The following is a 15,663-nucleotide window of genomic DNA, read 5'->3' as shown; positions in this document are numbered from 1 at the left end:
CTACTATGTGTCTCTCTGCCTTTCCCTCTTTCTTCCACTCTCTCTAAAAGATCAATGGAAAAATATCCTCAGGTGAGGTTTAACAACAACAAAAATAAATAAATAAGAGTTGAAATTTGAGCCCTCCTTCCTGTGTGTTGCAAAAGGTGGCCCATTGGGAAGATATGTTAGGAGAGAATGCCAAGCAGGAATCTTGGTGTAAGGGACAAGTGGGAGCTCTGAAGTGCAGAGCTGATTCAGAACCCAGTTGTGCCTCTTAAGAGTCCCAAGACCTTGTACCAATGACCTCACTTGCAAGCCTCCATCTCATTCATTTGTAAAATGGGTAAAAGATCCCATTTTTGAGATAAAGATATGTCATTCTTGTGAGACTTAAATGAGGATGTTTCTCAGTGTGTGCCGTGCCTGGTATGCTGGAGGTGCTATTTAAGTGTTGGGTTTCTACCTCCCTCTGCTCCCTTCCTTGAAGTGTAGGGTGAGCTAAAATAGTGAGGGCAGTGATCTGCCCTGTGAGCAAGACAGGCTGAAGGTGAAAGAGGAAATTGCGGTTGTTTGGGCAAAACCATCATTTCCGTAAAGCCCCATGGCCCTCAGCTCTTAAATAGGTCACTAAAATGAAGTCAGAATGTGGGTTCTGTCTGTGAGGGTGACGTTGGGGCTGGCTGTCAGGAGACCGTGTACTTGGAGCTGCTTGTTCTGTAGTGGTCACACTGCTCACATTCTTGCAGTTAACCAGCTGGAAAATGCCAAGGGGAGAGCTCCTTTTTATGAAGTTTGTCTTTCAGTGGAGTGGAACTGATACGTCATTTGCCAAAGTCTTGAAGTAGTTTGCAAACGACCAGGAGAAATACTTGAATAATGTTTGAAATACTCCTTTAAAAAAAATTGTGGGCCCTAGCCAGTTCGGCTCAGTGGATAGAGCATCGGCCTGTGGACCAAAGGGTCCCAGGTTCGATTCTGGTCAAGGGCATGTACCTTGGTTGCAAGCTCCTCCCCGGCCTGGGCCCTGGTCGGTGCTCCTTCAGGAGGCACCCAATTGATGTGTTTCTCTCACATCGCTGTTTCTCTCTGTCTTTCTCTTGCTCTTCCACTCTCCCTAAAAATCAATGGAAAAATATCCTTGGGTGAGGATTAACAAAGAAAAAAAACATTGTGGTAAACAATTATACATACATAACAACATTTACCACTTTAACTATTTTTAGGTATACAGTTCTGTGGTATTGAGCACATTCACATTGTTGTGAAACCATCACCACCATTCAACCCAAAACTTAAAAAAAAATTTTTTTTATTAATCCTCACTTGAGTATATTTTTCCCATTAATTTTTAGAGAAAGTGGACGGAAGGTAGAGGGGGAGAGAGAGAGATTGATGTGAGAGAGACACATTGATTGATTGCCTCCCGCACATGTCGAACCTACAACCCAGATATGTGCCCTTGACCGGGAGTCAAACCCACAATCCTTCGGTGCACAGAGCGATGCTCCATCACTGAGCCACACTGGTCAGGGCAAACTGTGTCCCCATTAAACACTAACTCTTCATTCACTCCTTCTCCCAACTCTTGGTGACCAGCATTCTCCTTTCTGTCTCTATGAATTTTACTACTCCACATGCCTCATATAAGTGGAATCTATATATATATTTTTACTGTCTTATATTTTCAATTACTCCCTACCGGGACTGTTCTACAAACTCTTGCTTTTCTCTGAGATTTACTTGTAAATTTGCATTCTACCTTCTTAACTATGTGTGTATGATCTTTGCATTTTTACCCTATTGCAGGAAAATACAGGTCATAGGAAATGATTTGTTGGAGGGGTTATTTTATTTTTAAACATAGCACTTTATTGACTCAAGAAGATTTTAGGTGATGCTACACTGAGTACAGAATCAGATCCCATCTTTGCCTAGTGGGTGGCTTCTCAAAAATAAAACGACAAGTTCTGTCTTTATCCCCTCCCCCACCCTTTACTCCCCAAAGAAGAGAGCATAAGAATATGTTTGTATAAGAGGTTGGTAACAGCGGAGAGGAGGGGCCAGTTAGTAGGGATTGTGAACGTTGTCTTAGGCTCTTCAGTTCAAAGCTAACCTCTCACTTTCTCCTTGTAGGTGGTACACCCTGAAATCCAAACCAGGGAAGAAGGATAAAGAGCGAGGAGAAATCGAGGTTGACATCCAATTTATGAGAAACAACATGACTGCTAGCATGTTTGACCTGTCCGTGAAAGACAAGTCTCGGAATCCATTTGGGAAACTGAAGGACAAGATCAGGGGGAAGAATAAGGATAGTGCATCAGACACCGCTTCAGCCATCCTCCCCAGCACATCACCCTCTGTCGACAGCGACGATGAGTCGCCTTCGAAAGACAAGAAAAAGAAGTCAAAGATCAAGACCTTGTTTTCCAAGTCTAACTTGCAGAAAACACCACTTTCCCAGTCCATGTCTGTCCTGCCTACTCCAAAGTCAGACAAAGTGCTGTTGCGTCCTTGGGAGTTTCAGTCCCGGTGGGAGGATGATGACAACGAGGATGAGTCCTCCTCTGCCTCGGACAGTGAGTTCCCTCCTCGTCTTACTTGGCCTCTTCCCCTCAGCTTAACTTACTTTGCTTTGAGAGAGAAAAAAACACACAAATCTTAAGGGAAAGATTTTAATTCAGATTCTCAGTTACTAAAATGGTGGTGGTGGTGGTGATGATGGATTATCTTGGTCAGGAAGCCTTCTCTATTTCTAAGCCCTCTGGTTTCTAAGAATGTATAAATTCCTTTTCCAAAATGTCTGGTTCTATAACTGATGTACATTAGTACAAGTGTCTAGATCAGCGGTTCTCAACCTGTGGGTCGAGACCCCTTTGGGGGTCGAACGACCCTTTCACAGGGGTCGCCTAAGACCATCAGAAAACACATATATAATTACATATTGTTTTTGTGATTAATCACTATGCTTTAATTATGTTCAATTTGTAACAATGAAAATACATCCTGCATATCAGATATTTACATTACGATGCATAACAGTAGCAAAATTACAGTTATGAAGTAGCAATGAAAATAATTTTATGGTTGGGGGTCACCACAACATGAGGAACTGTATTAAAGGGTCGCAACATTAGGAAGGTTGAGAACCACTGGTCCAGGTTTGTTTTGTGTTTTTAAAGAATATATATTTTTGTTGATTTCAGAGAGGGAGAGAGATAGAAACATCAGTGATGAGAGAGAATCATTGATCATCTGCCTCCTGCATGCCCCCTACTGGGGATCGAGCCCACAACCTGGGCATGTGCCCTGACTGGGAATCAAACTGTGACCTCCTGGTTCATAGGTCAATGCTCAACTACTGAGCCACACCAGATGTGCAGGTTTTTGTGTTTTTTTTAATTTAAGGTTAAACCATGGAACATTAGTGACATTTCATTAATTCATCAGGTATTTATTGAACTATTATTGTACTAAACCTCATGGGATAAATCCATAATGAAAGCTGCGGAAAATCCAGTTCCCTTTAGTCTGAATTAACTGTGTATTTTGAACTGCAGTTTCAATGATCAAATCCCTACTGTTGGCCAGATTCTGTTACTCTACCAAAAGTGCTGCCCTTTTCATGGATTAAGTGCAGGGTTTCTCAACCTTAGCAGTGCTCATAGTTTGGGCCAGATACTTCTTTGTTGTGGGGGGCTGTCCCATGCATTGTATGATCTTTGGGAGCATCCCTGGCCTCTACCTGTGACAGCCGAGAATGTATTCAGGCACCGACGAAATCCCCCTCCCTCCAGTTGTGGGCCAGTCGTTTAACTTCTTATTCCCTTTTGCCTTTGTTTTTCTTCCCACAGTCATGTCTCACAAGAGAACAGCAAGCGCAGATCCTAAGCAACTGAACCAGGTCAACCTCACCCTTCCCAAGAAGGAAGGGCTCTCTTTTCTTGGCGGCCTTCGGTCCAAGAACGACTCGCTCTCCCGCTCTAATGTCTGTATCAACGGGAACCATGTTTACGTAGAGCAGCCAGAAGGCAAGACTGAGACGAAGGACAGCACCTCCTCTTCCCCGTCCCCTCAGGGCTTCAGGAAGAAGCATTTGTTCTCCTCGACAGAAAACCTGTCTCCTCGGTCCTGGAAGGAACCTGGGGAAGGGGGCGCCGTGTCTCCTGACAAGTGGCTCTCTGAGTCTTCCACAAAGAACTCTCCGAAATCCACGACCCTGCCGCCCTCCTGGCCGCCGGTCAGCGGGGACATTAGGGAAAACACAGCTCCAGCGAAGTTGGAGGCCGTGAAAGAATCCAAAGAGAGCAAGAAGCATGAGAACAAGAAGTCCTCTTTGCTCTCTCTGGTGACAGGAAAGAAAGATGTGGCCAAGGGCAGTGAAGGCGAAAGCCCTGCTTCCACCCCTGGGAAGGAGCAGGAGGGCCCGCTGAGGGAGGACGGGCCGGGGCCTGCTGAGGGTCTCGGGAAGAGATCTGAGAAGGATACGATGGCTGCCGTCTCCGGACGGGGAAAAGCCCTGAACCCCTTTGAAGAAGGGCGGAGCACAGAACCGGCGGCTGACCCAGAGCCCAAGTCTGAACGGACACTGCCTGTTACCTCTGCCAGGGCGCCCCAGACCAAAGCCGTGAAACCTCGGTGAGTCTTGGCCCTTCATTCAGACCCAGGGGAATGCCGTGGGTGTAGCAGATTCTGAGTGTTGCACGTTGGGAACACCAGGTTTCGGTTGTGGTATGTGCAGGACTGGGTGTAAGTTCTTCACACCTCTCCCTTCGAGGCTGGTGTTATCTCTCCTCCTTGCACACTTTGCTGTCATGAGAGACCCTTGGTCACACTCCTGTGACAGTTCTCTGCGTGTTTACTCTGCATCTTGTTGCAAGAGCCTGGGGGTTTCTGCTTGTCAGCATGACTCGCTCACTCGCAGTGTTTCTGTGGTCTGGGTTGGGAGAGGCTTGTATTTGAGATTCTGCTTACTGTGATTTCACACAGGCTCACACAGACATGCATAGACGGTTGCTCTTCAAAATGTGTGCGTGTTGCCCTGTGGTGGATCTTTTACTGCTTTGAACTTTCTAGATGCTTTCTGTGTGTCACCAAAAGGAACTGTGGGCTGCCCTACCTGGTTTGGCTCAGTGGATAGAGCGTTGACCTGTGGACAGAAGGGTCCCGGTTCAATTCTGGACAAGGGCACATACCTGGGTTTCGGGCTTGATCCCCAGTAAGGGGCATGGAAGAGGCAGCTGATCAATGATTCTCTCTCATCATTGATGTTTCTATCTCTCTCTCCCTCGCCCTTCCTCTCTGAAATCAATAAAAATATAAAAACAACAACTGTGGGCTGTCACTTTACCTGGATCTTTCTGTTCCTGTTGCAAAGCCCTCTGTGTGGCAGGTGTGCTCGGTGATGAAAAGTGTCCCTTTTGTATATTAAGTATTGGTGTGTTCCTTTTTTAACCTCTTAAGGAACTGCCCACATATAACAGTAAGTTCTCCCCTTTGGACGACTTTGCTTTTACATGTTTTTTCGCCTCTCATGCAGCATCTGCAACTGACCGGCAGATTTTATTTTGTCCTTTTTGCAGACTGGAAGTGTCTCCAGAGGTTCAACCCACAGCCAGGCTTCCTCCTCCCCCTGACTCCCTTCCCTTTTTTCCTGCTCTCCCTTCCAGTCCTGCTCAGACACCTGTCTCTCCTGAGTCGGGGCGTGAGGCAGAGACACAGTCCTCAGAATCTCCTTCTGTCTTCTCCGCTTTCTCCCCTCCCCTTGCAGCTCCCATTTCCACATCCACGCCTATCACAAGCTGGCCTTCCCCCGAGCAGGGCCAGGCTGGTGCTGAGGAACCATCGGTGCCCCTTGACGCAGAGGTGCAAAAGGAGAGTTTAACACAAGTTCCAAGCGCTGTTTCTTGTGCCTGGGGCTCACTTCCCAAACAGCCACCCACGGCGGTGTGGAAAGGGACGGAGGCGGCTCCAGCGGGGAAGACCAGCGAGACGGACACAGGGAAGGATACCAGTGGCGATGACTCAGCACAGTGTCCCCCGAAGCAGCCTGAAACGGGGCAGCAAGAAGAACCTCCGAGGTTTCCCCCCAAAAAGCAACAAGACTATCCCCCTGCATCAGAAGGGGCCCGAGAAGTAACATTGGCCCTTTCAGCGAGAAGCGGCAGGACGGGAGGCCCGGCTGGGAAGCCTCCAATGGGGGTAAAGACAGACTTGGAGAGTCGGTCTGGGTTTTTTGAGGAGGACAGAGTGAGGGGTGGGGAAATGACTGCCACAATCAAACAGGCGGTACCCCCTCTTCGAATGGGAGAACCGGTCCTCCCACTTAACTCCACCATGCGAAGACACGAGGAGATGGGTCTGAATGGCAGTGAGGGCCCGAAGAAGATCAAGAAGCATGTGTCATTTTCTGAGCAGCTGTTTAGGGAAGAGGAGGCGGAGAAGTCCCCTGGACTGGTCAGAGAGGATGAAAGTCATCCCCAGGAGCTGGGGCGTGAAGGGGCTGCTGCCGGTGACGTGTGTGACAGAGAGCCTGCTGAGTGTCCCCACGCAGAAGACTCCGAGGGGGAGGCTGTGACTGAGCCCCGGCCGCTGAATTCCGGTGTGCCAGCTGCCATGGCCAGTCCCCTGCTGCCCCGCTCCCATGAGGACAGTGACTCAGAAGGCCCAGGGAGTGAAGCCAGCTCGGGGCAGGGCATGGAGGGAGACGACACCCTTCTGGCTCAAAATCAGAGCAAAGCCAGTGATCACGAAGGCCTGTTGTCTGATCCCCTGGGTGACCTTCAGTCTGCCTCAGATGTTAAATCTCCAGTCACGGCTGATCTGGACTTAACCCTTCCTTCCATTCCTGAAGTGACATCGGATGATGAAAGAGTGGACGAGGTGGAAGATGACAGGGAGGCAGCAAAGGTGGCAGCTCTGGGAGGAGGAGCTTCTTCCCCGAGCAGGTCACCTGCCCATCCTGAGAAGGCGCCGGGTGGCGAGGCAGGTGGGTCGGCAGTGCCCGCAGACAGCCTGCGTGAGCTCAGGTCGGAAGCACCGGAAGCAGCTGTCAGGGCTTCTTCAGAGCACACCACAGCTTCAGGAATTCTTAAACCAAGTCTTGGCAAGAGCTCACGCTTGGACACCCAGCTGCCAGGCCCTGGCGATGGCGAGGAGGCGAAAGTGATGGGGAATGGGAGGCTAAGGCAGCCTCCTGACCCGGCCCTGGACTCTCCTCCCTCCAGCCCCTCCTTTTCTGAGCCCTCTCCTGCCACACACTCTCCCCCTAGCTCCCCACACTCTGACACTCCCCACACCAGTACAGCAGAATCTCAAAAAAAAGCAGCAGCAGAGGGCCTCCCTGGTAAAGTGGAAAATTCTGGCAAGAGGAAGCCGCTTCTTCAGGCCTGGGTCTCACCCTCGGAGACACATCCAGTCTCAGCTGGAACTGGGTCAGCCAAGCACAGGTGAGAGTCGGGGGAGATTGTCTTCATAAACTTGAGCAATGTCCCCTTTGCTTTTTGCCTGCAGAGGTGGTTATGGCTTTCTAACCGCACAGATGTTCTGATGGGGCAACCCACCTATTTTGCTGGTAGGGCCTGTTTTATAAGGGCTATCTCCTGTGATGGGAACACCTGGAGACACTCCTGTGTTTGTAGCGAGAATGTAGTAGTAGTCTTCAAAAATAGTTTAGGAATGATTCTGCACAGATTTGGAGCTCTAAAATAGCAGAGATGCACTGTGATGAGTATCTTAATGGTCTCAAAAGCCAACTGAGATTGAGCGGTAGAACCAAGTAGTGTTTTAAAGTTCCACCGCTCAGTGTGAAGCTGGCATGTTTGTTCTGAACTCTTTCTTTACTGCCGAAGAACAGAAGGCTTTGCAAGGGCTCCCACAGTGGAGTCCTAGGCTCTAGTTGCCTCCAAAAAATAAGAGACTGCCTTTAATGTTCTCCTGACGTTGAGAACGAGGACAAGGGGCTTGTGAGAATGTCAGGACGCCTGGCTCGAAGGGTGTGCGTTGTTGGCTTGCATTTGGCTGCCTGGAGCTGACTGCTTTCCTTTCTACAGGAACATTGGCGTGTGTTAGAGCGGAGATGTGAACAGCGCGTCACCACTCTCCGCCCTCGTCTCTCTGGCTGGCTGCCATCTTTGAGATGGGCAGTTTCTCAGCTTTCCCGTTACAGAAAGCGCTAAGGATCCTTTCTCCCTTCTCTTTAGACCTCATCTTGTGAAGCCAATGAACACGACAGCCACCAAGATTACTAACTCCAGCTTGGGAACTGCCACTATCATCAGCGAGAACTTGATCAACGAAGCTATTATGAAGGTATGTCTTTGCCCAGAAATGGGCATGATAGGGATCTAAAAACCCCCACCCATTTCTAGAGTCACCATTGTATACATCTCCTTGGGCAGCAGGTAACGCCAGGAGTAACTTAACCATATGTCTCATGTCTTCAGAAGCCCCTCCACTTGCCACCGAATGATTATTTTCCCGTAGGGTTATTTGGTTATTGTTGAATTTTTGTGTGACTCAAGTAACATAATTGACATTGGCACTTCTCTGTAATGAGGAGAAAGTGTCACCCACCATCTGGCCCATTCAAATGAGATATTTTCATTGTCAGGCAGCCTTTCCTACCTTTTGGCAAGGATACAACATTCTTGTAGTTGTAATCATTGCACAGATATACTTTTTTGTAACTTTATTCTGAAATCATTTCAAATTTTCAAAAAGTTACAGGAATAGGACAAAGAACTCCTGTGCAGCTTTCATCCCAATTAACCCATGGTTAACATTTTACCAGATTTGCTTTTTCGGTTCCCCTACCCCCTCTTTGTTCCCTGTTTGTATACTCATTCCCCCCCGCCCCCAAGTCATTTGAGATTAAGTTGCTTATATCACACCTCTCTTACCCTAAATACTTAAGTGTGGAATTCCTGAGACTAAGGACATTCAAAATCAAGAAATTTAACATTAATGTGATACTCTTTTTTCATTTATAGTCTATATTTCAATTTCACCAATTGTCCCAGTAATGTCCTTTTTAGGGTAATGTTTCCTCTAGTCCAGGATCCGATCCAGGGTCGCTCATTATGTAGAATTTGACTTAGTTAAGAATTGCCTGGGATTTCCTCATGGTTTGGTTGAGGTTATACATTCTTGGCAGGAATTAACTATGGAAATAACGTGTCCTTCTTAGTGCATTGTATGAAGAGGCCCATTATATCAGTTTGTACCAGGAGTGGAAGTGTTAACTCTGATGACTTAGTTTGGTGGTGTCCCCCCAGGTTCTCCAGTATAAAGGTGCTATTTTTCCCTTTACAATGAATAAGAAATCTGTGGGGAATTAATTTCAGACTATGTAAACATCCTGTTCCTCATCAACTTTTGATTCATAGGCTTTAGTATCCATTGATGAATATGTCAGTTGCAAAATGATGGTATTTCCAGCTCCATCACCTGCATAGAAACACTTCTTCAATTCTTTTTACTTAATAATATATTATAACCTTTTTTGCATGTTGCTACTTAATTATTCTTGAAATGGTTATACCATTATTCACTTAACCATTTCCCTATTGTCGGATACTCAGGTTGTTTTCTTTTTTAAAAATTAAATTTATTAAAGTAACATTGGTTAATAACATTACATAAATTTCAAGTGTACAACATTATAATATGTTTTCTGTTTTGCAAGATGAATAACACTACAGTTAACAATTTCTTGCATAGGACTTTTTCCTTCCCGTTAGATTATTTCCTTAAGCTCAATTTCCATGAAAAATATTGCTGGATTAGAGGGTTTCTTCTCTTTGAAAAGCTTAGGCTAACGTTAAACAACAACCACCACACAACAAAAAATAAACTCCCTACAAAAACAAAATCAACCTCCCAGATGATTTCTGCTTTGAATGTCCTCATCCTGCCCTTCCTGGTTCTAAGAATGATTTAGAATCCAGCCTTGTTGCAGACCCTGGTCTTTGACTCATTATCACATGGACCGGAGGAGAATGATATACTGAGTGATTGGTGACCATTAGTGGGCAAGGATGTGTTGTGTTTCAAATATGTGGAGAGGAATTTCCTAAATGACTACTGGGGACTGTAGTTGGTAAAAATAAAGTTTATTTATTTTATTTTTTTTGTTCATCCTCACCCAAGGATATTTTTTTCATTGATTTTTAGAGAGAGTGAAAGGGAGGAAGAGAGGGAGAGAAGATGAGAGAGAGGGAGGGAGGGAGGGAGGGAGGAAGAGAGACAGAAAGAAACATCGATGTGAGAGAGGCACATCAATTGGTTGCCTCCCACTCTCACCCCAACTGAGGCCGGGGAGTGAACTTGCAACTGAGATATGTGCTCTTGACTGTGAATGGACCCTGAATCCCGTCCACGGGCCAACACTAACCACTAAGCAAACTGTCCAGTGCAGTTTTTGTGTTTTTTTAAAAAATAAAACTTTTTTTGCTCATGACTTCTTCCCTCCTGCAAACATTTTTAAAGTGCTGGGTGGTGATTGTTGCCTCTGACCGCACTGTACCTACGCCACCAGGAGCTGGGCTAAAGGCTCACTGAGGCTGTAGAGCTGAGTTTCAGGCCAAGAGGCTGAGTAGTAATAATGAATTGTGGCTGAAAACAAGTCAGCATCTTCTAGCCATCTCGCCTTCTCTCGAAATTACCAGCTGCAGCCAGAACTGTGTACCTACCTACGATGTTCTAAGCCCCAGCCTAAAAATGTACCATAACTTGAGCGGCTCAGCTTGGCTGGGTTCTGTGCTTGTGTAGAAGAGGCAGCACTTGTTTTCCTGGAGTTAACAATATTTACCAGGAAACTGGGCAAAAGAACAGCATAAAAGGGACATGAGAACTAGAGTCATGTCGTGGCTTCCCATCCTCTCTTCCTTTTACTGTGGAATGCAGCTTGGCTCTAAAGAGAAACAACACCTAGCTTTCAGGAAGTTAGCAAGAAAGACCCTTGGCTCTCATTGTATTTACTCTTCAAAGCTTGTTTAACCAGGGGCTTATCTCCTGGCCCTGGCAGAGAGAATAACTTGCCTTAAAACAAAGGCAACTGCTGCTTGGCTTGCTCGTGATTTGTAAGCCCCACTGCTGTCCCTGTGCCTGCCCGCAGCAAAGCTCTTAGTCCTGGACCATATCTCGTAAACAGTCGAGTCAATATGGAAAGTTTCCTAGAGACTGCTGTTGGCTGGCCATATAATGGATGCTTTGTGCTAACGCATAAACAGTACTTATAAAAAGAACTACTCTTTGGAATGTTGCAAGGTAAGAGAGAGGTTAGAGAAAGAAATTGCATAGCTAAAGTTATGAAAGGCTAGCTGAATCATTACTAGAATGGATTGGGGGGAAGGTATTTTTCTTGGGGCCTCCATCCTTTATAGATGATTTATGCCTAGGCGTGTATTATTTACTCAGGTGGCTTTGACACTTCCATTTAAAAACAATACAGCCAACTACACTCAGAAATCATCTGTCCTGTGATATGGAAAAAGTTGGACACAATTTGAATATACATCATTATTATTGCAACTGTGCGGGGAAAAAATCCAATGTAAGATCCTGAGAGGAAATATGTGACAATGGGCACTGTTGTTTCTTGAATTAACGGGTATTTTCTTTGCACCTCTTCCTCTTCATGGCCGATGCTCACCTTCTGAAATGCTGAATTGTTCTATAATTTTTTTAAGTCATCACAATCGTAGAATCTTCTAATGATTTCAAAGTCCTATATCCCTTTGGAATACAGAATTTAAATTGAATAACTGTTTGGCAGTTTGTATGAAATACCTTAAGTGTGTATGCCTTTTTAATTATACACATTTTTATTAAGGAAATATTTGGAGATGTAACCAAAGATTTATGTTAATACATTTTAATTAAAATGTTATTATGTAATTGTGAAAATGGAAAACAACCTAAATACTCAGGGAGAGAGATGGTTAAAATATGATGGAATTTTAAGCATCTATTAAAAAAGCAATTTTTGCTAAAATCTAATGATGGGAAAAGGCTCACAAAATAACAATTTAAAGAAGCTACAAAACTATATCCTGGCCCTAGCTGGTTTGGCTCAGTAGATAGAGCATTGGCCTGGGGACTGAAAGGTCCCGTGTTCGATTCCTGTCAAGGGCACATGCCCGGGTTGCAGGCTCGATCCCCAGTAGGGGGCATGCAAGAGGCAGCCAATCAATGATTCTCTTTCATCATTGATGTTTCTATTTCTCTCTCCTTTGCCCTTCCTCTCTGAAATCAATAAAAATATATTTAAAAAAACCCCAAAACACTATATCCTGTATGATGTTAAAATTGTAAAGCACACCATAAAGAAACCAAGGAAAAATAAGAAAGAGAATTCTATTGCGATCCTCCCCTAAGGCATCCTGAAAATGCCCAGTCTTTAAAACCCCTCAGAATGAAGGCCCAGCATGCACTTTCCTGAATAATAAATTTAATTAAGGAAATAATTTTAAAGATCAAAAGTAAGCTAATACAGAGTTAGAATTTGGTTCTTTTCCACTTCATCAAAAGGACCAGGGCCTGACCAACGTGGCAAGTGATTAAGTGTCGACCAGGAGGTCAAGGTTCAATTCCTGGTTAGGGCACATGCCTGGGTTGGGTGCTTGGTCCCCAGTAGGGGGCGTGCAGGGGATAGCTGATCCATGATTCTCTCTCATCACTGATATTTCTATCTCTCCCTCTCCCTTCCTCTCTGAAATCAATAAAAATATATTTGGGGGGAAAAATAAGAAAGAGACCCAAACGTTATGCATTGGAGTTATAGGTAATATCCGCCCCCCCCATGATGAGCAGATATTCCTTTTATAATTAAAAACAAAATCCTGTCATTTGGGGGAGGAAATTAATGATAATTCATCTCCAAGGTCTGGTTCAGATGTCACTCCATCTTTGAAGTGTGTCCAATCACCTGCATAGCAGTGTTTCCTGTTTGTCCAGGTCCTAGAGCACATTGTACCTCTCTGACCGCCGACCTCTGGTTACGGTCATTGAACCCCTCTTTTGTATTTCTTTTAGCTATTTAGACTTCTTTGCTGACTTTATGTTTTTTCCCCTCTTCTTTCCTCTCCAAAGAAATACACCCCCTCGGACCCTGCTTTTGCTTATGCACAGCTCACCCATGATGAGCTGATCCAGCTGGTCCTCAAACAGAAGGAAACAATAAACAAGAAGGAGTTCCAGGTTCGCGAGCTGGAGGACTACATCGACAACCTGCTCGTCAGGGTCATGGAAGAAACCCCCAACATCCTCCGAGTTCCGGCTCAGGTCGGCAAGAAGGCAGGGAAGATGTGAATGGCCAGCATATGACACTGAGACTTTTTTGTGAGTTTCTTTCCACTTCCTCCTGAGGTCAAGGACTCCGTGTGCCTGATAACCAGCCTAAGGCTCCAAGTCGCCACCTATCTCCCTTGCGTGTTATCTGGCAAGAGTCAATTCTGCCAGTTGAAGCCAGGTTACTTATTACAATGAGTCCTTTACTGTACGTTCCCAGGGTTTTATTTTTAAATGCCACTGTGCCTTATGTTGTGAATATTTTATGCCCTGAAAAACATGGTCATAAGATCTGATCCTGGCCCAGAGAGTCAAGTGGCGCCAGGGGTATTAATTTATTTTAACATCGGGGTTTCCTTTCTTTGATACTGAGATTCTAAAATACGTATCCCCCAGCCATTAACGCTCGGGGTGAAATGAGAAGGTGCTGCGTTACACATACTTTCTTGGCTTTTGAGTAGCTCAGGTGTGTCTGTTTGGCTACAGAGGTTAAATTTTGATACCACATCAACCTCCTGAGCTTCTTAGACTTGGTCCTGCTTTGACCAGAGCAGAGGAGTTTAGGGAAAGCCCTGAGTGTGCCTTTCGGATTTGTAACAAGTTGCCTTTTCTAAACACACTTCCATTACTCTCTAGCCTTAAAATGTGCTCTTGAGAAGTAGAACAGGGGACTGAGAGAGTCACTTGGCACTCATTCAGGGGGAGCTGGTGCAAGTCCCTCCTCCCATAATAGCAGGGTTCCTGCTGGCTGGATTGGCCTAGTCAGGGCCTTATAAGGGATTGGGTGACCCAGGCTTCCTAAAACAGTTCCACCAGGTATGGGATGGTTTTAGTAGGATTCCTGTGGCCTTTCCTCCTGTGCCTCGGCTCCCTGCTTTCCCTGGCCATTCTTCCTGGCATTTTCCCCCTTGTTATAAAATGGTAAAGAGCAAGAAAATGATACTTATTTTGGAGTTGCTTATTTTTAAAACTAGATTAACACACATATTTTTAAACATTAGGACACTTGGCCGGTATTATTAATCTTTTTCTGTTGTTGTTAATCCTCACCTGAGGATATTTTTCCATTGATTTTTATTTTTTATTTTTTAGACAGAGAGTGGAAGGGGGGGGAGAGAGAGAGAGAGAGAGAGAGAGAGAGAGAGACAGACATCGATGTGAGAGAGATACATGGATTGGTTGCCTCCTGCAAACACCCTGACCAGGGCAGGGGAACCTGCAACTGAGGTACGTGCCCTTGACTGGAATCGAACCTGGGACCCTTTAGTCTTCAGGCTGTTGCTCTACCCACTGAGCCAAACCACCTAGGGCTCTTAATCTTAATGAATAGTACCAGTTCAAATTCTTCAGGTAATATCATTATTAGTAACCTAATATTGCAATTAGAATGTTTCTGTATTACTCATTTTTTCCTCCTGGTTGTGATGGAATCTCACCAATCTTGACCTCTCTCCTGGGGGAGGAGTATCACCAGCCAGTGGGGTGGGCAGGGGTGGCAGTACGAGCCAGCATTAAATTGGGAATCTCTTCTTCACATGTTCTTGTCATATTGAGGTTAAGAGGCAAGATTGCTGGCAGCAGAATTCCTTTCAGGATCATGTCTGCTGCAACCTTAGTTATATTGGAGCACTTTAATCTGAAGGATGATACTGTAACTTGATTTATCTGATTAGTTTTTAACTACCTATAGCTATTGTATTTAATACTCTCCTACAGTACTGGGGACCACTGTAAACTTCTCAGATGCCTTGTATTTTTGTAGTGCTATGACATTTATGTACATACCTACAAAGAGAACTGTATATCCACTTGAACTCTGAAAATGTACATGTATATATTTGTTCCACGACATGTTTTTTACTTGATATAAATGTGTTTTGACTGTGATAACCCAAGTGCCCCGGGGGGCAGGTGAGTGCTGAATGGTTTCTCTTCTGAAGGGCTGGTGTGGAGACCTGCACTGTTCAGGAGGGGTTGGTTTGGAGGTTGCTGCTAGGACCTCGGTATGTATCTTGGTCGGTGTTTGAGAGGGGCACTGGGTGGAGGAGTGAATTCCTGTGCTCTGATATGCCACTTGGGAACTCTGGAGAATGAAGGACAATTTACTTCAAGGGTGTCTGGTTTCTACCACTGCTGGGGGGAAAATTCAATTGATAGCATTCCTGTCCCTCTCCAAAGTAGATAGCCCGAAGGTCACTCGTTAATGACTGTCCTTGAGGACTCTACTTGGAGGGAGAATTTATCTAAGAAAAGCTTTAACCTGCTCTGAGCCATTAGCAGGGCAGTGGTGAGTTGGAGCGCTGGACTCCGATACCTGGCACATGTCTGAAGGCCTGTGCCCATCTCTACAGGACTGGGACCTGCCTCTAGCTGCTGTGAATGCTCCCCTACCTG

The 15,663-nt window shown here is 45.5% G+C and overlaps 1 protein-coding gene across 1 annotated transcript in view; it reads left to right on the top strand.

Moving 5' to 3' along the window:
• Nucleotides 1-14,215, top strand: part of RAB11FIP1 (RAB11 family interacting protein 1 (class I)) — a 47,322-nt gene extending 33,107 nt beyond the window's left edge. Inside the window, exons 2-6 of the mRNA XM_014536859.1 lie at nucleotides 2,084-2,558; nucleotides 3,834-4,617; nucleotides 5,562-7,427; nucleotides 8,181-8,289; nucleotides 13,072-14,215. Coding sequence (XP_014392345.1) covers nucleotides 2,084-2,558; nucleotides 3,834-4,617; nucleotides 5,562-7,427; nucleotides 8,181-8,289; nucleotides 13,072-13,290 — 3,453 coding nt within the window. The 3' untranslated portion in view covers nucleotides 13,291-14,215. The remainder of the gene's footprint in view (nucleotides 1-2,083; nucleotides 2,559-3,833; nucleotides 4,618-5,561; nucleotides 7,428-8,180; nucleotides 8,290-13,071) is intronic.
• Nucleotides 14,216-15,663: the final 1,448 nt, after the last annotated feature.

The sequence above is a fragment of the Myotis brandtii genome, unplaced genomic scaffold, assembly GCF_000412655.1.
Source record: "Myotis brandtii unplaced genomic scaffold, ASM41265v1 scaffold103, whole genome shotgun sequence".
NCBI classification, from domain to species: Eukaryota; Metazoa; Chordata; class Mammalia; order Chiroptera; family Vespertilionidae; genus Myotis; species Myotis brandtii.
Note: the sequence above shows the minus strand (reverse complement) of the source record. Positions and strands in the feature narration are given on the sequence as shown.